This window comes from Lissotriton vulgaris, chromosome 6 (genome assembly GCF_964263255.1).
Source record: "Lissotriton vulgaris chromosome 6, aLisVul1.2, whole genome shotgun sequence".
Lineage (NCBI taxonomy): Eukaryota > Metazoa > Chordata > Amphibia > Caudata > Salamandridae > Lissotriton > Lissotriton vulgaris.
This window is the reverse complement of record NC_141694.1, coordinates 477,631,507-477,658,848: the sequence shown is the minus strand read 5'-3', so window position 1 is coordinate 477,658,848 and position 27,342 is coordinate 477,631,507. Positions and strand designations below refer to the sequence as shown.

General features: G+C 45.4%; 1 protein-coding gene across 2 annotated transcripts in view; it reads left to right on the top strand.

Moving 5' to 3' along the window:
• Positions 1 to 27,342, top strand: part of LMBRD1 (LMBR1 domain containing 1) — a 686,985-nt gene that overhangs the window by 152,628 nt on the left and 507,015 nt on the right. For both annotated transcript variants that reach the window (XM_086926465.1, XM_086926466.1), the window contains one exon: positions 20,000 to 20,063. In XM_086926465.1, coding sequence (XP_086782591.1) covers positions 20,000 to 20,063 — 64 coding nt within the window. The remainder of the gene's footprint in view (positions 1 to 19,999; positions 20,064 to 27,342) is intronic.

Below are 27,342 nucleotides of genomic sequence, written 5' to 3'. Positions count from 1 at the left end.
AATTCCGAACCTCAGTGGCATTTCTCTAGTGTGAGTAGTCCCTGAGTCTCTCCATCAAAACCCCTCACACCCGTCTAGTTGTGTAATGAGCATGAGGGAAAATATGGAAACAGAAGACAGGTTTTTTTTTTTATCCAACTTCCGCTTGGGACAAATGTGTGATCTTGGGCAGCCACTTTTTAACATATTTCTCTGCTCCCTCTTTTTCACAGAGCTTGAAAGAACTTAAATCAAACTAAACATTGGTGGTAAGTATGTGGAAACAGGACTGTAACCCAACAATCATTAAATTTTACCCCTGGGTAGAGAACACCTTGTCTCGTAGTCCACTCACTAAGATGTGGTGTAATGAGAAAGTTATGAACCGTGAATGAGCCCTGTAATGTAGTGTTGGTACTCCTGTGTCACAAAATGTTTTGATCATGGTACACCTTCCCCGACTAATTAGGTGACCATGGCCAAATCATACCCTTTCTATGCCTTTGTCCTATTATTTACCATATGTGACAGAGGTGAGCAAGCCACTGAAGACTCGAGCCACATGTCTGCCTCTGGCTGAGCTCGAGGGTTCTCTTGGACCGCTTACCCCAAAATGAACCAAGCCTTTATGTTGCTTCTGTCTCACCTCGTGCATCAAGAATTAAATAAAAATTATTAACATTTGATGTAAAACAAGAGTGCGAAAGAGATACTGATCTAGTGGCAGAATTGCACAATCTGAAACCAGAAAACCTGGGATCAGTCCCGCTTCCGTGGTTGACCAAATTGTGTGAGCCTAGTCAATTGTTTTATTTCACCTTGCCTCCTTTTTCTTCATTATCACATTTGAGAGCACCTTGAAATGCATAATTTCAGAATGTGCGCAGTATAAATTATTTACTTGTGTTTGACTTAATGGACTATAGTGTTCCATGTATAATATCAATCCAGGCCACATAGAGTGTGCCAATGACAACTGACTTGCTTCTTGGCTCACTAAGGGCATTGTTGTCCGAGATAGGGGAGGATATGAATGTTTTCTTTTCTCAGTTCCTGTTTGAAAATGATCACTTCTAACAAATGCCACCAAATGCAGTGATATAACCTGATTTACTAAGGTGAAACACTTGCACTTGTTAGAGAAATGAACTTTTTCGATTTTTGAATAGATATCATTTTTTTAAAAAACTTTGTTTATTGAGTTTTCTCGTTATTCAAGTCATACAAGAAACATAGGTACATTACTCAGCATACAATGCATTAAATTATTACAATTAGCACAGTCTTCATCCAGTGGTGGCAATGTAAATACAAGTATATTCATGTGTATATCAAAGGCATACCAATCCATTTCTAGTCGGGCAGTGCAGTATCAATTTGCTGTCCAGTCCTGTATATTTCAACCCAGTTTTTATCTGTGCAGGTACGCATGTAGGTATTTCCCAGAAGCGTATCAGCTCAGACCTCTGGTTAGTGAGACCCCACAAGCGTAAATAATTGCAGTTGGTGTATTTCAGTCGTTCTTGCCTACTGGGTGATATTAGATGATTCCAGCTCTTTCACTGTTGATTTCAATACCGAAGTTTCAGTACATGCTATCAGCCCTTAAAGTGTGTGCAACTTCTGTCTCGTGGGAGCCCTACGCTCAAGTATTGTGTCTCTCCTGGGCGTTCGATTTACCCTGCGCCAATAAATAACATTTCAAGGGGGCCCAAATGTCTGTTGGTCTGGAGGCCATAGGTAATAGTTTGGCGTATGTCGCTAACTGTTCCTGGCAGTAAATAAGGTCATTTAACCAGTCCTTAAATTTAGGTGCTCTCCCCCTGCCCCATCTGCATTCTACCCTCCTTTTAGCCATGAGCAGCGCCAGTGCAACATATTTACGGTGCGCCGCCTGCAATGTCTCAACGTATCCCAGGAGTGCTAGGACCGGGGAGGGTACTACCTCTTCATTGATCATTTCGGACAGGGCCCTAAACACTTGTATCCAATATGCTTGTATGCCCTCGCAATCCCAAGCTAAGTGTAGGAAATCAGCACCTGGGGCATGGCATCTATCGCAAGTGTCTGTATCTCTTAATTGATGTCTATGCATGTGCGCGGGCGTGAAGTATAGCCTGTGTAAATATTTGTAATGAATAATTCTGAGTCTACTGCTCGCCGAGATTTATTCTGTCTGTAGTGCACAGAAGTCCCACTGCCTATCTGCTAGTTCCACACCTAGCTCCTGGTTCCATTTAGCTCTAGCAATCGGAGTGGGCAGGTCTCTCATCCCGTGTACAGTCTTCTAGATTGTCGATACTAATTTCTTAGTCCGCTCCCCCTGTAGAATCCTCTGTAGAGGTGCAAATAAGGGAGGGTTGTTAGGAAAATCAGGAGTGATAGCTCTGAGTCCTTGTCGTAGCCGAACGTACAAAAATGTATCATTTTCATTTCATAAATCTTTATTTCGGTAATATTATCACCATAAAAGATACACAAGGTACATTCATCATTGATGAAACAGTAAAACTTTAAAACATCACAGTTCATTTTAGTCAACAAATTTACAGTTACAAGGTTCGGGATCAGAGTACACTTAGTGACCAGCCTTAAGACTCTGTATCCTCAGCGTCCACATTGCGCCTAGATATTTGGCTACAGCAAAAACAATGTGGTCAGTCATATCTGTCTTTAGTACTCTGAACGCGGCCAAACACTCTGCGAACCCCATGTTCCTACATATAGGGACAATCCATGTCTTTCTGGGAGCTTTAAAAGCTGGGCAAAAAAAGATCATGTGGAGCTCTGATTCAGTGGCCACTCTGCAAGCCGGGCATATACTGATGGTTGGGTCTCTCCACTTACTAGTTAGCGCTCTTCGTGGGAGGGTCCCATGCCTCCACTGCAAGTAGAGTTTTCTGAGTAAGACAGGGTACATTTTTTCCAGGGCTGGTTCAAAAGTGTAATAATCCTTAATCTTTAAAAATTCATCCGTAAGTGTCCCCAGTGTTGGCTGGCGATAGAGTGCCGCTAATTTACTGTCATGGTAGACCTTTGCCAGCCTCTTCTTAGAAATGAATGGAGATACAGTCAAGGGATCAGACCAGAGTGTCGCTAGGCCTATATCCTCCAGTTGAGTTTTAATGAATTTTAGCCATTTGATTTTCCCCGCATTCGGGATGGCTAAGACCTCCTGTAGACCCTGCCTATAGCTGGTCAATTCCGGGACAGCCCACAACCTCCGCCAATAAACTAGGGGGCGCAATGCCAGTTCTTCGCCTAAAGGACGCAGCCCCAGATCTAGCCTTAATGGGACAAGGGGTGTACTAGGCGGTAGTCCCGCCAGCCGCCTAATGAACTTATTCTCCTCTTTCACTAAGTTTGGGGAGACTTCATGACGCCATAGCTCACAACCATACATAGTGGCCCCCCTTGCCTGTGCCTTGTAAATCTGGAGTGGTGGACCAACAGGTTTGATAGATGACCTGTTATTCCGTATTAACTTCAGAACCCCTCCCGAGTACTGGGTCAATTTAAGTAGTGCTTTCTGTTGGTGTGAGCACCAAGTCATTTTTTCATTTATCATGACCCCAAGATACTCAAAGGTGTCTACCCTTTCAAGACTAGTCTGGCCAATGTTAGGTGTAAAGCGTAGTTTAGGTGGGGGATTAAAGACCATAAATTTGGTCTTTAAGGTGTTGATTTCTAAGCCATGTTCCTCGCAGAAATCTACAAAACCATTTAGGACACGCTGTATCCCCATTGGCGACTTGGAGAGCAGCAGGGTGTCATCGGCGAACATGATCGCTGGCACCCTGCTGCCTGCCAGCTTGGGAGCGTCTAAGTTAGGAATTCCGTTGAGGTGAGCGAATACCCCGTTGACGTAGAGGCAGAACAGGGTCGGTGCGAGCACACAACCCTGCCTAACCCCCCTGTCAACGGGGAATCGATTAGACAGCGCCCCATCCTTGCCACACCTCACCTGAGCAAAGTTGGCCGTATGGAGACGGATGATCATCTCTAACAGGCCCCTCGGGACCCCCAGTTTGACCAACACTTCCCAAAGTTTGCCGCGGGGCACCAGGTCGAAGGCCGCCCTCAGATCCACGAATACAGTGTAGAGGCTGCCACCCTCCAGCTGTACCGTTTTCCAGAAAATGAGGGCAAACCGGAAGACCTGGTCTGTGGTGGAGATCTTCCTTCTGAATCCCGCCTGGAGTGGGCTAAGAGTAGAGTGGTCCATGATCCAGGCCGACAGACGATCCAAAAGTAGCCTTGTAAAGAGTTTCTGAGAAACATCTATCAGGCTTATTGGCCTGTAGTTGGCTGGGAGCAGAGGCGAACCCTTCTTAAATATAGGGACGATCTCTGCCCCCAGCCAAGTTGTGGGGATCATCATGCCGTCCAGAATTGCATTGAACAGCATCCTTAGGTACGGTGCCCAGATCATTGCTTCGTGCTTGTAAAGATCTCCTGGGAGCTTGTCCAGGCCTGGCGCCTTTTCGGGCGCCAGACCCTGAATTGCCATTTTGAGTTCATCCAGGGTGAACCCGTCCATTTGGGCTAGGATTTCGGGGGTTCCGTCCAGAGCGGGTTCAGATGAGTTACCCACTTGGCTCAGATCGGGGGGACTATACAAAGATTTCAAATAGTCCTCCCACACTGTGGCAGAAATGTTTGCATTTACTGCCGCTAGTGATTCGGCTGAACCATGCTTGACGATCAGCCAGAACTTACGGGCGTCATGGACTGCTAGGGCAGCCGTCATTTCCGACCAGTTATCCTGGTCCCATTCTATTTTGGCTATACGAATGATGGACTTGTAGGCCATCCGTTTATCCCTGATCTTACTGGGAGTTTCCCGTGTTTTAAGGGACTCCAGAAGGGCAGCCTTTGCTCTTCTGCAAGCAACATTGAACCAGGAGGCTCTTTTCCCCTTAACCTTTTTCACCCTGACCTCCGGGTTCAATACTTTTGCCAAATTAGTACAGAGCTCGGAGTGAATATCCTCGAGCGCACTGTACTTATCAGGGTTGGAAAACTGTAAAGGGAGGTCCCTGACCTTTTCAAGGGCGGGCACCACTACCTCATATAGCCTTCGGATATTTTGGGGGTTCTGCACTAATGTTGGCCATCTGATTCAGCGTCTGTTGCAAGCTGCAACTAGGCCCTCCGTGGGTGTTAAATTTAAATCTGTATTTGCTATCGGGACACCCTGTAAAGCTAGTCTCAGTGACAATGCATTATGGTCACTGTCGGTCCTACTTAGTATTGTGAAGTCCCTCACTTTGGCCCAATCCTTAATTGGGACCAGGATGTAATCTATCTGTGATTCGTGTCCTGGTCTGTTGAAGGTGTTCTGGGGTGGGATATCTCCCTTGAGCCGCCCATTGCAAGCCCTCAACGAATGGGATAGGGGGAAGGATATTATTTGTGTAACTAAAGGTGACCATGCTTTTACAGGTGGACCCGGCACGGTGGGAATCTCCGAGAGAACATCCTCTTCATTAATTACCCCTTCCATGTGATCCGGGAGGGGCTCAAACTGGATGTTGAAGTCCCCCCCCCCCCAATTACGAGTAATGGACAAAGGGTCATGGAATCAATAAATACAGATAAGTCCTCGATCGTTCCCGAGGTGCCCGTAATGGCAACTGGTCTAGAGTATACGTTTATTATTGCTACTCTTGCTTCAGCTGGCCACTCTAGGACAACGCACAGCAAGTCTGGTGAGTTAGTTTCGATGTTTCTTGCCCTACAACCAAGATGGGAACCCACCCAAATTGGTAGACCGCCTGACGGTCTGCCCTTCCCACCCCATTTGGCCATAGTCTCGAAGGTTGCATAACCTGTGCGGGAGTGTAGTTCTCTTGCCCACGTTTCCTGGAACAGGCAGATATCATATTCCTCTATGAATTCTGCCCATTCCTCGGAATCCAACTTATTGGCCAACCCAGCCACATTCCAAGAAAGTATCGAGAGTGTACCCGGTACCCCCCGCTCCTCTCTAGGATTATGAGGGTATCTGTGCCTACTTATCCTGGGCTGGCTAGGGTTTGAAAAAGGCATAGCCTCTGGTGCCGAACGAGGAGTTACGTTGCGCACCTCAGGGGAGGTTTTGTCCTTATCAATATAGCCAACTATGCATGTGTTGGTGGTAGTGACTTAATCTTTCTTAAGCTCAGTGGATGTGCCCCCCTCCAAATGATCATTGGGCTGCCCCTTCATATACTTATTGTCACCCGTGATTTGGTTATGGTCTCCCGGGAGAGACGATTTTGAAGGTATGGCTAAGCATGGCAAGGAACAGTGTCCCAGTGGCAATTTCTCAGTAATCCTATGTATTGATGGTGATACAGGGACAAAACAGGGAGGGGGATCAGACAAAGAGCTGTGTGAGTCTAGTGCTGGCAGGGTGACATTTGCACTATATAGAAGTCAGTCCACATCCTCGAGGCATCCAAATCTATTGTGGGTAGGGACTCCATTCCACCCTCCATGTGCACCTTGCCAGAAGTTGGGTACCCCCCTGCGCACCGCTTTGTGCCGGCATCGTGTTCCAATTCCAATTTCCCCCCGTTTGGGCTTGAAGACGCGGGGGGTAGAAATAGGTTAGTGATCTAGTTGCAATTGGAGAATTCGCTCCATGATTACTCCATGAAAGTATGAAGTGTGCGGTTTTGGGATCTTCAAATTAGACCATAACACAATCACCTGTGATAGATTTGTGCGATGTGCCTATCCAAGGGACGCGTCGCACCATGAGAATTTTACTTCTCAGGTGATTGGGTAGAGGACGATTCACATTGAGCCAATAGATTACCTTATTTTTTAAAGATCCAAAATCCTCCTGCTGATGGTACTGAATTTCAGGCACCCCTGTGAGCACTACTACGTATGGTCTGGCCTCTGGGGGAAGATCAACATAACCCCCAAGATGATTTTTCGAGTATTTATGTCTGTGAGCATACGTATCGTGATCTTTATCCCGCGGGGCAGCCGGTGCTTCCGGAGCTGATATAGGTGGAGCCGGCACCTCATTTGCTCTTCCCACTGCTCTATTTCCATTGGTGGTTGCAGGAACCTTATGCCGGGGCTTTGGAACTGGTTTGGTTACCGTAGGTACTGGCTGGGTGGCAACCACTACTGGAGGAATATTGGTCGCTGTTGGTTGGCTAGTTGGTTTGTTAGCAGGGATGGTCAGGGAGGAAAGATTTAGGATGCTTTTTTCCGTCTCGAGGAGCTGGGTTTCTATACGGGAAAGTCTGAGTTCTAGAGGGGTCAACAGTTTTTTTAACGTTTCCCACACAATCGTTAAGAATTCAACATCCTTCCCTTCAATCATACAAAGTGGCACCCAACCATTTTCAATTACAAGGTTCTTATGTTCCTCCATCAACCTCACTGGACTAGAATCTTGGACTGGGGGAAAACCTTTTACCTTGGGAGCGGATATGTGGGAAGGCTGGGATAATGCTTGAGAGGGCAGCTGGGCCTTTGCAACCTTAGCCTTTTTCCTAGAATAGGCGGTAGTGGTGTTCTGCTTCCGTTTTTGATTGGGGCCCTTTAGGGATATGGGGGGGGTACTCGCGCTCCTGCCCTTAAGTTCTGTGGTTGATGGAGTACCCATGGGTTGCCCGTCTACCCCTCCCACCCTGGGTAATAGTGTCGGGGCTTCCTGATGAGCTTCGGCCTCTAATACTAGAACTGCGGGAGGCGAGGCTGGTTGATGGTGGATAAGTGCCTGTGTTGAATTTGGTGCTGGACCCACTGTATGGTCCGGTGTTTTCGCAAAAGCAAAGTGACCCAGAGAGGATTTCTTGGCATTAGCCAGCTCCTGGGAGAGCCTTCTGGCAGCATCTAGCTCAATGGAGACCCTATGCTGCATCTTATTGATCTCTTTGTCTATTGCAATATTGGTTCTGGTGATAAAGTCATCAAGTGTTCCATTTTGCAACTTCCCCTTAGCTGCCCTGGTTCTGTACTCGCGTGTAGACATGGCACTTTAGCCGCTGCGTGCACCGCTGCGTGAAGTGATGGCTGAAGCGATAGAAGTGGGGCCAAGGTTTATAGCCCGGACCGGACTCTCCCGTACTCGAACGGCCTCAAACGGCCCGCTCTTTGCCCGGTCTTCGCCCCGAGCTCCGCCCCGCGCGAGTCCCGCGATGCGCGTTAGCAGGCCCACTTTTGGTTGACAAGGAGGTGTGGCACTGGGAGGGGGCGCGGCTCGGGCGGGAAGAGGAACCAGCTGCGGATGTTTTCAGGAATGCTGGTCCTCACAGTCCTGCTCGCCGCGCCTCGCACCTCCTCTGCGGCCAGGTAGAAGTGTCAGAACCCTCCTCGCTAGTCCAAAGGCAAGAGTGACCTCTTTGAGCTACTCCAGTAGCAGGAAACAAGGTATGGCTGTGCAAAACCTCTCACGAGCGGCAGGGGTGACTGTTGTATACCCAAAAACATATGTTCCAGTGTCCAAAACGTACCTGCATGGTAGAGGTCACCCCAAGCTGTAACCTGAGTGCGTTCCCTCAACTAAGACGAACGGTAAGAGCGGGGAATTTAACAGAGGTGTATCTAGCAGTCTGCACAGTTAAGACCAAGCGTTGACTGTACTCATTATTGTGGACGGTGTCTTGTCTCTACCAGATGGCGGGATAAATATTGCGACCCCTAAGGGGACAGGTAATGCTAGCCAGTGCTCCGCCGCTATTTGAGGCATGTATTGGGGTAGGTGTATCCAGAAAAATGCGTAGTGTGCTTGCGCACTGTAATAGTACATCTCAAAATCGTGAATCCCGAATCCCCCCTGAACATATGGCAGGGTGAGCACTTCCCATTTGAGTCGAGGACTCTTGCCTCCCCACACTAGACGGATCAGTTCGGACTTCAGCAGTTGAAAGAAATATCTCCCGGGGTAAAAGGGAATGTTCAAGAACAAATATAATAATTGCGGTAGAAGGACCATTTTTATTAGGGACGCCCTCCCTGCCATCGACAATGGTAACGTAATCCAGCGCGTGATTTTGTCTGAGATCCGGTCCATAGCTGCCCTATAATTTATCCGCATCGTACCTGTCTTTTGATATACGAATTCCCAAATATTTAAACTCATCATCACACCAGGGTATGGGGTAGTCCATGTGAAATTTAGTTGTCGCAGCCGTGAGGGGGAAGCAGCATGATTTGTTCCAATGTATTTGGACACCAGACATTCTGCCAAATTTTATGAATTCTCTCCGTATAGGATTAATATTTTGCTGGGGATCTCGAATATATAGCGTGATGCCGTCTGCATATAGGGAAATTAATATTTGTCTTAGATTGCATTGGAGCGCCTTATCTTTATGATGTTGCCTAAGTTTCGTCGCCAATGGCTCCACTGCAATCGCAAAGAGAAGGGGTGACAGCGGGCATTCCTGCCGCGTGCCCCTCGTAATGGGTATATCTTGGGATAGCGCTCCATTTATGACCACTTTAGCTGTGGGTGATTCATATAATAACCTAATCCAGGCTAAAAAGATAGGGGGGAACCCCATGCCTGTCATCAAAGCAAACATATATTACCCTTTTTGGGGAGTCAAATGCCATTGTGGCATCAAGAAATATTGCCGCCATTGGTAACTCGTCAGAGACATTATTCATAACTGTAAAGAATGTTCTCAAGTTATGAGACGTGGCTCTACCGGGCACGAATCCTGACTGGTCCAATAATATCAAGTTTTCCATAAGAAGGCTAAGACGTGTCGCAATAAGTTTGGCCAATATCTTTACATCGCAGTTAAGTAGCTAAAGAGGTCTGTAAGAATCACAGCTTTGTGGTGGTTTGCCTGGCTTTAGTAGCGATGTGATGAGGGCCAGCCTCATAGTGGGGGGCAAATGCCCCACTTCTAGTGCATCCTCGTAAACTTCTCGCAATATTGGGGCCATAAACTCGATATATGTTTAATAGAATTCCACTGGGATACCTTCTGAACCAGTGGCCTTGCCTGATTGCATATGCATTATGGCGTCTCTTACTTCATCTAATTCAAACAGGGCGCTTAAGAATCGCTGTTGGGTATCGCTCAGCCACCCCAGAGACACATCATCTAAGTACTCGGTGAAGTCCGGTTGGCCCGCCCTCGTGGATGTATACAGAGCGGTGTAGTGTTTAGTGAAAGCGTTCAATATATTTGTTGTATCTCTATATACCCTCTCTCTCCGTCTTCAATTTCTAGTATCACATTAGTAGGCCGCGCTAGTCTGATTGTTGCTGCTTGTGCCTTCCCTGGTCTCCCACCCTCTCCATATCTACGAGCTGTCCAGTATCTCCCTTTAAATCTAGATTCCCTGTCTGCTTCTTCTTTGTACTCTGTGAGTTTCTTTCTCATTTTTGAACATGTTGTCCCTTCAGGGCTAACGGGCAGGGATCCCTCCAGCGATTTTAGTTCATGTTTGAAGGTGTTCAGTGTATTTAATATTCTCTTTAGGACCCCAGACCCCTTTGCTATACAAATTCTCTGCACTGTGACCATAAAGGCTTCCCGTATCGTCTCAACATTATCCACCGTAACCTTATTTCGTTCAAAGAAATCCAGCACTTCTCCCTTAAGTTCCTCTTGGAAGACTGCATCATGCAGCATGGTGGGCTGTAATCTCCAATTAGCTCTCTGAGGGCCTAGTTCGTCAGCAGATAATGTGAGCTTTACCGGAGCGTGATCTGAGTAGGTTCTGGCTAAGCGTTGGACCCCAGTGATCGCTGGGCATAGCCCACGTGACAGAAATATATAATCCAATCTAGCCCACGAGGCAGCGTGAGCTGTAAAAGGCGTGCCCTCATTTGCAATCGGGTGAAGATGTCTCCAGGCATCCACCAAAGCATATTCCTGTAGTATCGTATGTAACTCAGCTCGTGCTTGGGTATAATGATGTGGGGCCGGGTGTGATCTATCTACCTTCTGGTCATGTGACACATTGAAATCACTGGCCCATACGATATGGTCAGAGCCAATGTCCATAACGGTGGCCCAGAGCTCGGTAAAGAATTGTGGGTCGTCTTTATTAGGGCCATAGCAACTGATTAAAGTAATCGATATGTGCCCTAGTCGGCCCCCTATTTATAGGTCCAACTCGATTCCGATTCCAAGATGGCTACTGGGATTCCGGGTACGCTTGTGAAACTTTATAAACATTCACCGTTCGCAAAAGCATAGGGAGCAAAGTATTGCCACAGCTTCTTCTGCCGAGTTCATAGTCTTTTTTGTGGTCAAAGGCGATCTTTCCCTGTTTTTGCTGAGCTTTTTCCATATTGTCTCTTTATATGGACAGATCACAACATTGTTCTTGAGGTGTGATGTCAGTAAGCAAGAGCAAGTAGTAGCTGTTTGCAGGGTGCCTGCCATTTATGGAAGGCCATATCCAGTCGGCTATCAAAACAACAGTTCACACCTGTCAATCAGGATGACCCAGTATGCACACCCTCATCCTGGCACACTCTCTGGGGTTCACAAGTGTTCAGTGCAGTCAACCCTAGAGCTGGGCTGAGCCTGCATTGGAATACAACCTCCAATGCAGTGAGTCCTGCACTGCGCAATACTGGTGGATGAGATCCGCCACTTAATGAATGGATTTTTTTTGTGGGAGTGTGATTTCAAATGAAGGGGGGCCGGTGGTTGGATCCCCAGTCTACACTCGGGTGGTGAAGTGAGCTAAAGAACGATGATGGATTCAACCCAGATCTGTGACTGGGGGTGACTGTCTGAAAAGTTTCAGCGCTCCGCCCATTATCTCTTTGTGCTTGCTTTGGAGCCCCAGGATCCCACTCTCAGAAAACAGCAGCCTGCCCAAGTAAAGCCTGGGTGTCTCTGAATTTGTTTCTGTCAAATCTTGGGACCCCTGTGCCTCCGCTCCTTTAGAGAGGGTGGGGAGGCTTCGAGAGCTGATGCCACCAGGGGGTGCTATGGTCTAAGGAAGATGCAGGATGATAGTCTCCAGGAGTGGTGCTGGGCTGTAAGCAGCCATGTTGATTGGTGGCTGAACCACACCCTATGGCCACTATCACTTTACAACGGAAAAGGGTGGATGACTCTGCCCGATATTGGAGTCGTACAAACTGTTTGTTCCTCTGTAGAAGTTAAAGAAACAAATTAGACACAACTCCTGGACACTATCCAATGCAATCGTTTTATTCGTTGTAAATACATGACGCTTACTTCGAAGGACATGTTCTTCACAACAGGACAGTGTATTTGGTCTCAATGCCACCCTCTGGCCTTTTACCAAGACCCTGTTTTGGTGGGTGCCTTTCTGTGGCAGAAGAAAGTCTACTGCTGTACCCACCGAGTGACTGTCTCTGACCCACTCCAAGAGAGGATTTCTGGCCCTGCCATAACCAAAATGAACCTGTATAATCTTGGATTCTCAATGACATACGCCATATGTTCCTTGATGACTTCCAATAGACAAATCTGAACTTCAGAGTGGCGACGGCCTTACCTTCACCAATGAGGGTAATGTCCATCAGCCACAGCTTTATAAATATGATTGTCTGATGGTTCCAGAAGCATTTTGCCTTGCAGGAATCTTACATAGAGGTCATGTTCTCCATGCCATTCTTCACAGGCATTCCCTGTAACTCCATCTGGCAGATCAAAAGGAACAGCCCAAGCCTGTCCCAACTTGACATTCCTGGACCCATCTTTACAAAGGTGGACCCATACATTCAACCCGTTGGTGAGAAATCACTTATTCACAAAGCACAGTATGCATTAACTTACCAGAAAGCAATTGGTGAGTCACTGAGGGAACTCGCCAGCATCTTGTGCTTGAGGTCACATTTATACCTTTCCATAAATGTGTTGAATCTAAAGACAGTCTTTCCAGCATTTAAAACCTTTGCTGTCAGTGGTGTCATCCAGTGTTACAGCGATCTACACGGATAATTCCACGTCCCTCTTCTAATAAGGAAGTAAGGGGTCACAGAACCTGGTATTTGTTCTGACTCACAATAGACCTATTGGAGTATGTTTTACAGAAAGGCGCGTGTTCCATTAATAGCCTGTGTTGTGGTGATTGACAGTACCAGGGTGGACAGCCTGAGCAGACACCTTGACTCTTTGGATTACCAGAGTCCTTCATAAGATCAGAAACAGCTTGAGGAGAAGGCAGGATTGCCACCCAGCCAGAGCCATCTAAGCACAGCCCCTCCATACTGGATTGCTGCACTCACCGAAACACTGTCTTTGCCCTCCTTTTTTGAGTTGTTGAGGTACCATTTTAAACATAAATGTATTGCAGTTTACCTTTTCTTTTCAAATAATAGCCGATCTTTCAATGAACAGAAAGTTGAAAAGAAAGTGAACTGGAAAGATAGCAATTCCTTTATATTTACTAAAGGACAGCTGATGTTCTTCTAAATGAGCTGTTTTTTACCAACTCTCGTTTTAGGGCCTGTGGCGAATTTATCTATATATGACCGTGAGTACGAATGGCCCAGCTGGAGTGTAGAAGGGAACTTGGGTACAATCTTAAAGAGTATCAGAGGCCTCCACACATTTTAAATATTTCCACTTTTTAAAATTTTATTTCTCTGTGTATATCTATTCGAGATTTACTTTCATAATTTAAGGCACCGTAGGCTCGCAATAGTGAATGGACCTTTCTCTGCTTCTGCTTTACGTTAATCAGCATCAGCGACCAAGCTTGTAATAGGCTTCTGGAGATGGTCAGGGCCGTTCCTGCTTTTATGCACAATGCAGAGTGGTCTTTTAAAGTTAAGGGAAGGCTGTGTTTATTTTACACTATTTTCTTCAGGCTGTAAATAGCAGGGCCTGATAATGAGCAGTCCTGGCGTAAGCTTTATGACCCAGGGCACGGAGGTGAAGAGCTGAAGTACTGATGTATTTTATACAAATAAATCCTTGTCAACTCAATATTGGAGTGTGAGAACAAAATGATGTTTCTAAATGCTTTTTAATGGTAGAAAAATTAAATGAAAAGTTACTTTATTGATTAAGTTAACTCTTCATTTTAATTTCCTGCCATTTCAAAATGTCACGTTTACAAACAGCAGACCTCTCGCTCCCAGTAGCCAGTAGGCACTGTGCCATTTTTCTAACTGAAAAATACGGTCCTCTTTTTTTATATTCAGGAATGCCGAAAATTAATCCCTTAAACCAGCATTTTAAAGGGATTTTTGTTTTTCGAAAATGTCCAGCACAACTGGATGAAATTGTACTAGATTTTGAAAAGCACATATAACATTTTTATTAAAGAATGCTAAATTTGATGATTTTTTCTACAAGACGTTTGCTTTTGTAGTGAAACCCAAAACTTCCCACGTGAGAGAAAATAATCATGTTTTGGGACTGCCTTTTAACTTTTGTTTCCTCTTTAATTGATCTACACCAATCTTTCAGGGATACACCAGCACGCCTCCATATTGCTTAGACCCAGGGGCCTTTTGTGGTTTTGAGTAAATAGGGTGGACATTAACACATTGAATAGAGATGGTCTAAGTGAGGAGTCCTGGGGGACACCCTATTTAATCAGTTTTTCCTTTGATCTAAAAAGCGCCAACGTGATAACTTGCTTTCGGTTTTCTACAAAAGATTAAAGCCAGGCCAAAGCACTCCCACTAATCCTGATCTTTACCAGGTGCTGAAGGCATATATCGTGATGAATCATGTCAAAGGCCGCTGACGTATCTTAAAGCATCATCACAGCATTATTTCCACTAACAGCTTAAGGGATTTGGTTACTTCAAGGAGTGCAGGCTCAGTGGAGTGTCAAGGTCTGAAGAACAACAAGCATTGGAAATGCAATAGGTCTCGCAGCATTAGAGTTAGTGCTTTTAGAATTGTTTATGGGTTTTTTTTGTAAATCTTTAGCATTTTTGTTTCCTGTAGCCAATGCTAAAGGTGAGTGAGTGAGTGTGAGTGAGGGGTTGAGGGTGAGTGAGGGTGAGGGGTTGAGGGTGAGTGAGTGAGGGTGAGTGAGGGTGAGAGGTTGAGGGTGAGTGAGGGTGAGTGAGTGAGGGTGAGTGAGGGTGAGTGAGTGAGGGTGAGTGAGTGAGGGTGAGGGGTTGAGGGTGAGTGAGGGAGGGTGAGGGTGAGTGAGGGTGAGGGTGAGTGAGGGTGAGGATGAGTGAGGGGTTGAGGGTGAGTGAGGGTGAGGGGTTGAGGGTGAGTGAGGGTGAGTGAGGGTGAGGGTGAGTGAGGGTGAGGATGAGTGAGGGTGAGTGAGGGTATATACCCAGCTATGTCTTCGTAGTTGTAAAATGTAGTTGAACCTTGCACTGGTAGGCATTCAATTTAACGTGCTACCATAGATATGCTTTCAGAATATTAAATTCGAAATTTACTTTGATTTTGCGTACTTTTGCTGTAAAAAATGTTATTGCCATGTAAATACCTCTTCAATTGCATTCTTGAAAATAAATATTAACCTCTATGAAGTTAAATGTGTATAAATTACCTGTAATTTAAAAAAAAAAAGAAAACAGTATTGCTCGGGTTTCCGTGCTTTTGGCATTAAACAGACAATGTGTAACCCAGAGATATTTTTAACAGCTCACTTCCCACTCAAATCGTATGAATACAATTGCTTGCAAGGCACTGAACACATGCAAGGGTTAGTTTTAGCAAGATGCTGAGAGCAGATCTTTTTATTTCATGCACTGAGTTCAGATGCTTGACTAATAAATCTAACGTACGGTTATGCACATATGATGTAATTAATTTGCTCTAAGTTCTGATAAATATAAACCAAGAGCTCTAAGAAGGTCCTATAAAGTAAAATAATGCTACGTATACAGACTACTTGGTAATCATTGCTGTGCTGTTGCCAAACCAAACCATCTAAACGGAATGTAGCTATAGATTATGGTTGATTTCTGGCCAGTGAAGAAACAAGAAATCATAACATTTGATTAAAGTGGCAGTTTGGCACTTATCATATGGCCGTCAAGTTGAACTGTCGGGGGCAACTTTAGCTGTCACATCAGACTAAAACAACATACCTATACAGAAAAAAAGCTTCCAACTGTGTTATACGCTTGATGTAGCTACTCTTAGCAGTGTAAATACATTACACCATTACCACTGTGAGGTACTCAAAAGTACACTGGCATGCAAGGAAATTATGAGGTCCTCCAGCACACCACTGGTTCGCGATCACAAAGTAGGTATGGCAAAATCAGTCACGTGCCTGGCAGACCCTGATGTGTGACTGCCACAGATCTAAAGGGGCAATATCCATGCTGCCCGATAAGCCAGAGTCATCTGAGAGAATTTAAAAACAAGGTCGCTGCGATTTCAGGACCGTGTACATCCATGCCATTGTAAAGGACGAAACTGCAACTGTTAACCAATGACTACGAGGCAATGAATGATCCACCTGTATTCAAAACGTATCCCAGCCTGTGGCAAACGTATATTTCACTGTTCCCTCGCATGTTATCAATTGCTTTCATAAATTACACAATATTGGGAGGTAAGGACATTTCAGTGACGAGAAGCCAACCAGTTATGTCACAGGAGACGAAAAATAAATAACAGCTGTTCTCTCACGGCACTTCCGCTCTCATGGCAGAGCTGGGCTGCAGGAACTCGGAGGTTAAGAAAAAAGAAGCCGGAGGGAAGAGAGGGGAGGGGGGAGGAGAAATGCGACACGGCGGGAAGGGGAGGGGGCGGAGCGGGTCAAATAAACAAAAAACAAGCTGGAGGGAAGAGAGGGGAGGGGGGAGGAGAAATAGACTAAAACAACATACCTATACAGAAAAAAAGCTTCCAACTGTGTTATACGCTTGATGTAGCTACTCTTAGCAGTGTAAATACATTACACCATTACCACTGTGAGGTACTCAAAAGTACTTTGGCATGCAAGGAAATTATGAGGTCCTCCAGCACACCACTGGTTCGCGATCACAAAGTAGGTATGGCAAAATCAGTCACGTGCCTGGCAGACCCTGATGTGTGACTGCCACAGATCTAAAGGGGCAATATCCATGCTGCCCGATAAGCCAGAGTCATCTGAGAGAATTTAAAAACAAGGTCGCTGCGATTTCAGGACCGTGTACATCCATGCCATTGTAAAGGACGAAACTGCAACTGTTAACCAATGACTACGAGGCAATGAATGATCCATCTGTATTAAAAACGTATCCCAGCCTGTGGCAAACGTATATTTCACTGTTCCCTCGCATGTTATCAATTGCTTTCATAAATTACACAATATTGGGAGGTAAGGACATTTCAGTGACGAGAAGCCAACCAGTTATGTCACAGGAGACGAAAAATAAATAACAGCTGTTCTCTCACGGCACTTCCGCTCTCATGGCAGAGCTGGGCTGCAGGAACTCGGAGGTTAAGAAAACAAGCGGTATAAGGGCATTATTATGCAGCCTGTTAGAGTTACAATCTACTACCTGGCAGCTGAGTGTTGTGGTATTATTGTGGGCGAGGAGGGTTATATACTGTAATTGCATTAATGGAGCGTTTATTAATCGCCAACGAACCCAAAATCTAGTCCTGCTTTCCGAATGACCAACGCATATGCAAATAACCACCACAGAAGTTGAGATTATGTAAAAATGGGCCATGCATATTCACTTTGGATATAATAAAAGCTGAGATGGTTTCACTATTTCGGATGAACACTTTTAGCGTCTGAGACATGATCCGTGTACGCACTCCGGCCAGATCCTGAGAGCATGGAATAAAACATGCCAACCTCCCTGTGCGCGCAGCCCTGGGCACCCATCTGGGCATAGCGAGCGCCGTGCCACCCTGCGCTCTCTTCATCCTCTGCCGTGTGAGGAGGTCGCAGAATCCAGGAAAGCTGCCGGCGTCCTACCGCCCCCTCATGTTTCGGGGTTTCCTTGGCAACGTGCTAATGAGATGCGTGTCACATGGCTGCTTAGGTCAATAACCACGAAGGAAATAAATAAACAACAACCGTGTGTACTGCATGTCGATGGCGAGGGCAGAGGCCAATGGGGGGACAGCGGGTGATTGGGGAAGCGCTAAGGCTGACGCAAACAGCGAGGGAAGGGGGGCCTTTGAGAGAGACGGCAGACAGGACCGGCGCCAGGAGATGGGGCCTCGGAGAAGCCTCTGTTGCAGACAGGATCAGCGGGGAGGGGGCGGAGAGGGGAGAGGTGAGACGAAGGAAGGGAGGGGAGGGGGAGGAGAAATGCGACACGGGTAAACAAAAATTTGTAGAGTGGGAAAGACGGACGGACGGAAGAGAGGGGAGGGGGGAGGAGAAATGCGACACGGCGGGGAGGGGAGGGGGCGGAACGGGGGCGGAGAGGGGAGAGAGCGAGTAGGCAAGGGTAAACAAACACGGACGTGCACGCGCCCGTGACTTTTAAGGTCAATGCGCATGCGCATAAGCTTAATGCGCATGCGCATTGACCTTAAAAGTCACGGGCACTGCAAGGAATCGCCACGATTCCTTGCAGTGTGGATAAAGTGTGGATAACTCGCAATAGTCTCGCTTGCTCGATGCGCATGCGCATCGACAGGCGAGACCTAAAAACAGAGATTCCCCTTTCGTAGATAAAGGAACAACACTAATACATATAGTAACACAGCACACCAAATTGATTACTTCTGTGATATGAAATATATAGAACATTCACAAAGAGGTTGATCTTAAATATACATAAAAAAGGAAAACATCTGGGTTGCTGAATTATGTAGCAATGATAACAAATACATTCAACAACTAAATATAAAACATATATTCAAATATATAGTACTTAATTAAAAAAACATTCACAGTATCTCAAAATATGGTACAAAGTACAAATGCATAGAATGACAAAACCATATAAACATTATCACATATACATGTGTATCATAATTGTTGTAGGTATCATTTACGTTATTAAAAACAATGTACTGGTAAAATATTAAAAATTCATAAAAATCAAACCACTGTCGACATGGCGTTTTGGCGCATACAAAAGGATTTATCACTTTCTTCAGGACATGTATTGCACATTATCTTGACATCACTATAATTAGTTTGATGAAGTAATATATATATATTCGCCAATTGTGCGGATACGCTAAAACATCGAGGCAGATAGTGAATGCTTAACCACCTGAGTCACCTTAAATACTGTATAATGATACCCTTGTAGGATCTGTGGAGATAAACCTCTTGGGCATATTCAATTGTTTCATTTAATTGAATAAAAATTCGAGTTATTGATGAACTCGCTCCGAAATAGACGCTCATTCGTATCGCTGACTGCTGCAGATGCGTAGATATGTTAAAAAGGTCAGAAACCTTCTTGAAAACAGTGAAAAAAGTTATATGACTCTTAGAAATTGACCGGTTGGGCATTAACCAGTTTTTCTAATAAGGTTTTACTGGCTCCACAAGCAAAGAAAGGGGCCGGGAGTTAGACAGAGCCTTTGGGTCAACAATGGGTTTCTTAAGCAAAGGCTTAACCAAGGGTAACTTCCAATTAGCCACCAAAAGAACCATGAGGAAAAATTGATTAAGTAAGGCATTCAAAATTGGATTGATAATTTCAGTACCCTTCTTTTGCACTTGCGGGGGAGGGAGGGTAGGGGTATAAAGGCAATCCATATATACATTGCATAATAGCCGGTTAAGACTGCTTCAGGGTGTTGGTACTAAAATCCGTAATAGAGGCTGAGGGCAGTTAAATAGAACCTAGATTGAATCCTTTTTTTCTTTTCAAAACTTTGTGCTTTAAGCAACATCAAAGCTCACCAAAATTGTTGTCAGGTCAGAAAATTATTTTCCTGACAGCACTTCGAATTAAGCATAACTGTATATATAATATAATCTTGCCTTTGTGGGGCAGGCGTTGTTTTATGATTAGCTTTCTCTCTTTGAGAATAGGAAAGCGTTGCAAGGATAATGTGTGTATGAACTTGATGAAAATACCCATTCTGGAAACTGATTTTACATGTAAATAGCTTTCCCTTTTTCATTTTTGTGCTGCAATAATACTATTGTTCCTTTTCAATGATATTATATTAAATTTGTTCTCTAAATTTAATTTTCATGTTCCTATTAGGACTGGGCTGAAAACAATCTTACAAGAATTCAAATTGAGAACACAGTATTGTATGGCTATTACGGTAAGTAGTTTATGTGAATTCACATGAAAATCAGCTTTGCCTCTTTTGAAATCCACAAAAGCATGATTCTGGAGTTGTTTATAATATTTTCATATTACAATCCAAGGGAATGCTGTGTTAGACACCAAGTAAAGAAATATATATATACATACACCAACATTTAAATTAACGTTATATTTAGGTGAATTTGTCAGTGACAACATTAATGTTTTGAACAAAAAAGAAGAAATTCACCAGTTATAGTTAGCAGAGTTAACTATAACTTGCACTCCCACAGCACTGCTTATGATCTCACATATATCATTCAGAGCATGTTCTAGGATGTAATTTATGACATCACTAATTACATCTCAAAGTACATCACTGACATCATCCAAGATTTTTTGTACAAAATTGCTCTATAAACAGGTTTACCATTAGAGCTATGAAAGTAAGTGGAAAATATCTCAGAATAATATGAAGCGCCATTACTGCTATTTCACATACAACCCCCACAGTTACAGCAAGCCTGTGTTATGTGCAACTTTAACCATATACCATACACATCATGAGTAGCCAAGTTCATGTTGACTATGATTCGCAGATGAAAAGGTAACCACTCCTGCACACGGTGTTCCATCTGTATACAACTGTTCAGGGAAAACCAAGTTCTTCCAGATACTGAAGCCCTGTTACAAAACTAATGCCGTACTACATATTATCTTTACCTTTATAAAACCCCTGACAGTCACTGAACCTACATTGAGAAAAGAAGTGGATATAAGTAGAAAAGTGGGTACTGTTGACATTATTAAGTCTTTAGAGAGAGTTCACTCTGTACCAGTTTGTTTGGAGACTGTGGAACTCTCATGAGAAATATGCCACAGAGTGTTAAAGAGTACCTACTAAGAACAGTATACACTCTATGCAAAACCTGTTCAAAGAGTGACTATTCACTTAAAATAACCAAGGTTTGGAGGTGCTAAAGATCATACTACCTGCAGCCTTCATACTGTGGTGACACCTTTAGTCAGCCCATCTTCTGAAGCAAAACAAGCTCATTGGTTAGTACCTGGTGCACACAGTTTTCTATGTTACGTAGAAATGTGAGTGCATAGACCATTCTATCTAATAACGCAAGGCAGTGAGGTTCCGTGACAATTGTAAGTGGTGTTTTTAACTCGCACGGATATGGTCGAGTCTAGTATCTATGAACCGCAAATGGCGAGTTTAGTAAGTGTGCGCAGTTTCGCTGTGCTAACTTAAACCGTTCGTTTGTTACGTGGGTTTGTCATCTGTACCCACGGGTTCCATCTTAGATACGGCATCCATTTTGTCTCTTGCCCTCAAGTAGCCAGCGAACGGACGCTGTCCGCTTCGCGACCCTGGGACTCCCAAGATATGGCGGAAGACACATGTTCTTTGTAAGTGCCTTTATGACGAGGGGGATGCTACTGTAAGGCAGATGGCGCCGCTCGAGGCTCATCTTGCCGCACGGGCTTATTGTCTCAGCCGTGCATCTCATTAGGCACGTCCCTTTGATGCCTGTATCTCGTGCTTCTCGACACTCCCCTTTTACACCCTTTCCGATCTCCCCACTGTCTCCGTCTTCCTCTACACCTGTCTTTCGTTCTTATTTCGATCTACTTTACTGCTGATTGGAATTTGCTAATGGTGGGAAGATGGGTTTTTACAGTTGGGAACCGCCAAATGTTTCCGCACTTATGTTCCGGACCTTATGTGTTTCAAAGTGACCAAAGCGACCCCTCTGAGAGCGACTTGTGGGAACCAGGTTGTAAACTATTGTGTATCATGTTATCCTATGAGTAAAAACTGTATAAAAGGAGCGATCCACAAATACAATTTGAAGCAGTCTCCCCGAACTACACTCGATGTACTTCCTGTGACTTCTGTGTTCCCTGCAGTAAATAAACCTTGACTCTTTGACGCCGAAGGAAGTGTCCCGTGTCTCTGTGACTTGTACGCCGGAGCAGGTTACCCACGAAGGTTTCAGGTGTTGTGCCCTGGCACCGCTGGGTCCAAAAGAACCCAGTCCTTCAGTTGGCGCCCAACGTGGGGCTTCATCAGTGGTACCGGTCCAAGCCCGACGATCGTGAGGAACTTCGTGTGAAATCTCCGAGGGAAGGTGCACCCCGCTTCATCGATCCTGTTGTCGAAATAAGTGGCCCGAAGACTTTTCCCGCGAAGATTCCCGCCTCCTAACGGCTGCGACGGACTGCTGCCCTGACTGTAGACCTGTTTTGGCGCTTGGCGTAGACCTTGGTATAGCGAGACGATTGACGGGCCTTCCTGAGGACGCCATTGATCTTTGAGTTAAGTATTTGTGGGTCGCTCCCAGAGTTCTTGGTTGTAGACACTTTAGCGAGTGTCTTTGTTGTAAACACTTTAGCGAGTGTTTTTGTTGTAGACACTTTAGCGGGTGTCTTTGTTGTACACGCTGTGTGAGTGTTTTTGTCGGTGACACTTTGCTAGCGTACTTTGTTGTTGTTGTATTTGTTTGACGACTGCAGCCGCCAAAGACCGAGGGTTTAGTTCTTTGCTGGGACTTGGTAAATCCCGAAATCCCGTAACCCTTGAAGTTTGTGAAACTCGGCTAGTGTGCAAGATGCCTGGTCGTAGTACTTTGTTCAGTTGCTTTAGACCTTGTGGTGCGGATTCCCTGCTGGAGGACTCGTGTCCGATACCTCCGGTTGGAACTCCTACTTATGATTTATATAGCAAACATGGGCTAGGCCCGATTGCTTTTAACGATTATTGGATAAAATATACAAAGAAAGACGGCGATCTTCGTTGGCCACCTCACGGTAGCTTCGAAGCGTCGATCTTAGATAATTTGGAAATAAAGTTGTTCGAACGCAAGTCTAGGCCGGCCATGTTTGATGCCTTTCGGTTCTGGCGCAAAGAAGCCCGACAGAAAGAGATCAGACAAAATAAACGTAGTCAGCGAGATACCGTTGCTACTATAGTGAAGAAAGCTGAGCAGTTTCAGCGTGATAAGGAGGATAAGGATAAGGAAGTGTTTGAGAGATTACAGCGTATGTCCATAGACAAATGCTATCCTGCTTTGCCTACGGAGTTGGATAAGAAGGAAGAGGCAGTTGAGGATTCTTTAATGTCTTATCTTATGAAGTCGCCACCTCCGTACGTACAGGGTACCGCGGCTCCTGTGGTCCCTGCCGTACCTGTTCTTCCACCTGTTATTCCTCCACCAGTTCCTCAACCTGCACCCGCTCTTCCGCCTGTTCCTGCCCCTTTGCCTATTTCTATTCCTACTGCTCCTCCGCTTCCACATACTCCTGTTCCCGCTACTGCTCCTGTGTTGTTAACCCCTGTCGCTGTTAATGTCTCTACTCCTTCTTTTGTTAGTCCTGTGTCTTATTCTTCTCCCTCTACTCGTAATCGTGATTCTCCCCTTGCGACAAACTTCTTCCAGTCGCTCGGACCTGTTTTTGGGTCTGCTGGTTCTGATGGTCCTCAGAGACGTAGCCAGCTCCCTGGTAATAGAGAACGTGTTGCGCTATACAATATGGCGATGGGTTGGATGATAAACCCTGTTAGAAATCCACCACGTGTTGTCCTCGAAACGTTTGATCAATTCAACATACCAACTCAGAGGTATGTGTTTGATGAAATGTGCAAGTTCTTACATGATCAGATAGTGGCCGTTGCGCCTGACGAGGTGCTGTCCGCCCTGTCTGAACTTCGGCTTCAGTTCGCAAGTGGACTGATAGTCGACACTAATGTCCGACGTGCTATTGAGCGGTTGCTATCTCTTCGTCCCGCTCCTATTCCTCATGCATTGTTCGTTGAGGACATTGAAAAACAAACCGAGTCTGGCCAATATCCTATGCGTGAAGTTCCGCCAGTTTGGATACCCGCTGATAATACTAATGCTAATGCTCCAGTGGCGGCGCATTTCCAGAGAGTGTGGATACACCTCCCTTGGAAACGATCGGAAGTGCTTCAGGTGAAACAAACTTTGCCTGATCCTCGCAAAAATCCTGCTGGATATTACAAGGAATTGTCGCAGCTCGTAGATGCTACGATAATGAATCTGGCCGATATCGACATGTTGTTTGGCAATGTCGTACCGCAACCGGTATGGGCCAAGATTCGTCACCAAGATCATGCGAATGAATTAGGTGGTGATTGGGCTGCCATTACAGCGGCAGACGCGGGACAAGTGGCTGCCACTAAACCCGATCAGTTGATTGCTGAACTTCCTCAGCGAATCATTACATTAATGAAAACGCTTATGCCAGCTATGAAGGTAAATTGGGATAAGTTGTCAGCCTGTAAGCAAAAGAAAGATGAAAGTGTCTCGGACTTCTTTACGAGGTTCGAGGAAGCATTCGTTGATCATAGTGGACAGGATATGGGTACTGAGGGTGGACAGAGGTTGTTTGTGGATAAGTTCGTGTCGAACTTATTGCCCGATTTGAGCCATAAATTGAAAAATTCAGAAAGTGCGTGGGCTGTTTCTACCTCAGCTCAGATATTGGCTACGGCACAATATTACGAAAATAGAGAAAAAGAGGAAAATGACCGTGCCGATAAAAAAACGAAAGAACTAAAAACTAAAGTGTTGTTACAACAAGCATATCCGCCGCGTTCTAATCAGAATGCGCCTCAACAGAATAGATCACAGTCGCAATCGAATCGATCGCAGCCGCGTAATGATTCCTCTTTCCAAAGATCTTCGTTAGGGTACAATCAATGTGCTTATTGTAGACAGGAGGGACACATTAAATTTAATTGTCCTGCTTTGAATGACCGTACTAGTGGTACTTCGTCTAGAGGAGGTCGTGGTGGTGCACAGCACGCATCACGTGGTAGAGGTCGTGGTGCTCAGAATGATCGCTCTGACCATTCATCAAATTCTAATAACTGTTTCGATCAACGTGGATCATCGCAAGGACGATCTGCGCAGTACAATGTAGACGATTATTACGTCGATCAGGGAACTGACGATAGTAATTACTAGGACAGCCAAAGACAAGGAGAGGGAGTGGTATCAGTTCCGGTTGATCAGAGAGGGCCTTACGTCGCAGTTGCTACATCGGGCGTCGTTGAGCCTTTTCTGTTGGACACTGGTGCAGCGAAAAGTTCTATCATGCATTCGAAACTCCCTGGCGCACCTTTGTCTGGCTTAACAAATGTTTCCGTTGGATTCTCCGGCGCCCCCGTTAGCAATCCAGTTTCGCGCCCTTTGCCCCTTAAAATTGGGCCTCGTGAGCTCGAAGCTCCATTGATTTTGTCTACTGGTTGTGGCGAAAATCTTTTGGGTCTGGATTTGCTTAAACGCTTGTATGCAACTTTGTATTGTTCTCCTGCGGGTGTAAAGCTTACGTTAGGAGAGAGAGTAGTCTCTCCCATGTACTTGTCTCTCGATAAGCTTCCACCGGAATTGGATTCTCTTCCTGCGTCTTTGTGGGCGACGGGTCCGAATGATGTGGGCCTACTTGATATCTCCCCTTATGTTGTTCAGTTGAAATCTAATGTGCGATTGCCACGTATTCCCCAATACCGTATCTCCCTTGATGGTGAACGAGCTTTGTTAACGATCATCTATGATTTGATCGAGAAAGATGTCATTGAAGAAACTCGGGGAAACGTGTGCAATAGTCCTGTACTGCCCATTCTTAAACGTACTGATCCTACCAAACCGCCTGTTTATCGCTTTGTTATCGATTTACGGGAGGTAAATAAAATTGTGGTTCCTCAATTCCCTGTTGTGCCTGACATCACGGCGCTACTGACTCTGATTCCAGCTACTGCTTCGTGGTTTTCGGTGATTGATTTGAAAAATGCGTTTTTCAGCATCCCGATTGCCGAAGAGAGTAGGGACCTTTTCGGTTTCTCTCTTGGTGGACGTAGCTTCCGGTTCAAACGAGCTCCTCAGGGCTACTGTGAAAGTCCATCGATTTACAGTCAAGCTTTGAAGGGTCAACTAGATGCGTTTAGGTTGCCGGTTGGTGCGGCTTTAATCCAATACGTCGACGACTTATTGGTGGCTGCTGATACTCAGGACATCTGCAAAATTGCTACAGTGTCGTTGCTGCAACATCTCTGTGAGTTAAATCACAAGGTGTCACCTTCTAAACTCCAATATTGTTGTCAAGAAGTAACCTACCTAGGTCACTTATTGTCAAAGGAGGGAAGGAGATTGACCCCAGAGAGAATTGCAGCGATTGCACGCATGGCTGTGCCACAAACCCAAAGAGATGTGCGTGCCTTTTTAGGTATCACGTCGTACTGCAGGCAGTGGATTCCTAATTTTTCATTGCTAGCGAAACCATTGGTGGCTCTTACGTGTAAGGATGTTTCGACTCCTTTACCATGGACGGATGAATGTCAGAACAGTTTTTCTGAACTGCGTGATTCATTGTGTTCGGCTCCTGTGTTAGGTACCCCTGATTACAGTAAGCCGTTCACGTTATATGTTCACGAGAGGGAAGGTTGTGCGTTGAGTGTTTTAACGCAACCTTTTGGTGGTAAGCAACGTCCATGTGCATATTTTTCCTCGACCTTAGACCCAGTAGCTAGAGCATTACCGAGTTGTTTGAGAGCAACTGCGGCAGCTGCGGTCTCCATCCGACAATCAGCAGGATTGGTCATGGATAATATGCTTACGGTGATGGTTCCGCATGCAGTCGATACCCTTTTGAATCGTACGAAAACTCAGCACTTGACGAGTGCGAGGTTGTCTGGGTACGAATTGACGCTTTTGGCAAGCCACATTCAGATAAAACGTTGTAATGTCCTAAATCCGGCAACTTTGTTACCAGTTAGTGCAGAGTCAGATGAAGTAGCAGAACATGACTGTTACTTGCGGACAGAAGAGGAAACAAAAGGTCGTGTGGACCTTAAAAACACCCCATTGGAAGACCCGGATGGCACCCTGTATGTGGATGGGTCATGTTTTAAGTTGCCGAATGGTGATGTGACTACTGCTTATGCTGTGGTGACATTGAATACTGTTGTTGAGACTGCGAGATTGAATCAGAATTCTGCCCAAGCTGCAGAGCTGATTGCTCTCACTAGAGCATGTGTATTAGCAAAAGGTAAACGTGTGAATGTGTACACCGATAGTCAGTATGCTTTCGGTGTAGCGCATAGTTTTGGACGGTTGTGGCGAGAGCGTGGTTTCTTGACGTCGCATGGCACGAAAATACAGCATGGCCAGCTTGTGAACGATCTTTTGGATGCATTGACTTTGCCTGCTCAGGTTGCAATTGTTAAGTGTAGTGCGCATCGTAAAGTGACGGATGATGTTGGT